The sequence below is a fragment of the Limulus polyphemus genome, unplaced genomic scaffold (assembly GCF_000517525.1).
Source record: "Limulus polyphemus unplaced genomic scaffold, Limulus_polyphemus-2.1.2 Scaffold1151, whole genome shotgun sequence".
Taxonomy (NCBI): Eukaryota; Metazoa; Arthropoda; class Merostomata; order Xiphosura; family Limulidae; genus Limulus; species Limulus polyphemus.
Window position 1 is genome coordinate 312,857 of NW_013666761.1, and position 2,157 is coordinate 315,013.

The 2,157-nt window shown below is 32.0% G+C and overlaps 1 protein-coding gene across 1 annotated transcript in view; it reads right to left on the reverse strand.

Annotated features, from left to right (window-relative positions):
- The window catches only part of LOC106462364 (V-type proton ATPase subunit G-like), a 24,010-nt gene extending 23,173 nt beyond the window's left edge, over nt 1-837 (reverse strand). Inside the window, exon 1 of the mRNA XM_013922280.2 lies at nt 605-837. Within this exon, the coding sequence (XP_013777734.1) occupies nt 605-686 (82 nt within the window). The 5' untranslated portion in view covers nt 687-837. The remainder of the gene's footprint in view (nt 1-604) is intronic.
- Between the last annotated feature and the right edge of the window lie 1,320 nt (nt 838-2,157).

Consider the following 2,157-nt stretch of genomic DNA (forward strand, 5'->3'; position numbering starts at 1 on the left):
AAGGTGCCACATAAAAGGTTTGTAAAAAATTATATCTGTAGATGTGGGAGATAAGTTAGCTAAGTGGATAGAAGAGTGGCTGGATGGGAGAAAGCAGAGAGTTGTTATAAATGGAGTTCAGTCTTAGGACCTTTGCTCTTTTTGATTTACATCAATGGCACAGATGAAGAAATGGTTAATAAATTACTTGCCGATGATATTAAGGTCTTGGTAGCACAGTAGCTGTGAAGAGGATGCTGCTGCTTTACAAAAGGATTTAGATAATTTACTGAGTCAGGCAAATAAATGGCATATTGGTTATAATTATAATAAATGAAAGATAATGCATGTGGGTTATCATAATTTGAATTATATTTATAAGTATGATTTGGGTGGGAATAACCTTAACAATGTTATGAAAGAAAGGGATCTTAGTGTAGTGGTTGATCAGTCTAAAGCCATCCAAGTAGTGTGCAGTTGCTAGTGGTAGTGCAAATAGGATTTTAGGTTGTATCTATAGAAATATTGAATACAAGTCTAAAGAGATTATAATTTCATCGTATAGGTCACTGGTTAGGCCTCATTTGGACTGTTACAAGTTAAAACACTGTACAGTGTCACTTACGTTTTCTAGCTTCGGAAACTTTTTCTGCTGCTCTTTTTTCCGCGGCCAGAAGCTGTTGGATTCCTTGACTCTGACTTGCCATGATAGATATAACTTTTATAAATTCAAAACAATGAAATATTAAAATTAATTTATAACTTCAGACTAAATTCACTATTCTTTTAAAATCAATCGATTTAGACCGAATTCTTTCACAGCAGTCACCTGATCCCACAGCACTGCACGCCCTCACCAATTTCAAATTAAGTGTGGTTTGAAATTTATTATTTATTACAATATTTTTTAAAGACAAACACAAATAAATTTTATTGTTTGAATGTTTGGAGTAAGGTGACAGATTATATAAATTTCATTCTAAATAACAATTTGGACTAAACCATAAAAATAACGTTAAAGGGTAAGTTACAAAAATGAAAGTTCGCATATATACAACCAATTCACTTTGCACAATTTTTTTGAATACGACATTCTATGATATCGGGCACTTGATAATAAAACCTCTACAAAATATTAAGGATGACCAAAAGCGAAGTTCAGAATATGACAGATGCTCATTTTATTAACTCTTTGTAAAAAGTGATAGCAATCGATTTTGCAACATATTCACAGTGAGCTAACGGTATCTATTGTGTGAACAAGGCAGCGACTATCAAATGTGAAGTTTTCGCATGTACTTACCATAAATGTAGCTGCTTAGCAAACCTGGGATGTGCAAAAATGCTCTGCACCATTTTAATACTAATATAAAGTCTATCAGCATTAGTATCTTCATTATCAATATTTGTTTGTTTTTGAAAACGGTGAGAGCTAATTAATTTATTTTCAAATGATGGTCAAATATGTGTGCTTGGAGGCAAGCAGATATACAATTTAATTGTGACTGCGTTATGCCAGTTGTAAAGGATTATTTTTGAAAAGCCATGATGCAGCTGCACTCTTCTTACTGAGCGTTAAAACTATTCGTGAAGTATATGCACGTCATAGCTATCAAAATATTTTGTATGAACAAGTTATAAAATTCATGGAAAAGATTTTGCTCAGCAGCTCAATGTGCTATTGTAGTGGAATAATGCTATTTTCCATATATAACACGTATGAGTCATTCCTTACTTCAAAGTAACAATATTAGCGTTTTGAAATAACATACTGAAGGCCCAAATTTAACCCTTATAGAACACATTTTTGAAGGGATTAATTAAAAAGGTTATAGCACAAACATACTAAGTATAAATGTTACTGGCACACTGTTGCAATACTGAAAATGAAGGACAAACTGGAAAAAGTTCAAGAAACAATCCTGACCAACGATAAAACGTATACAAATATATTTATTGTCCTGATGAAGTATGGCCTTCTGTCCTGATATACATCAAACCTATAACGTTCCATATACAACACAAATTAACCCTCTCACACGCAATATAATACAATAAATAAAACATGTTATATATTTATAACCAATATTAATCACAAACACAAACAGATATGTTTTAATATTTTGATTTAGACGATTCATATATTATTTGCTAGATGGAATTTTGACATGACATAGT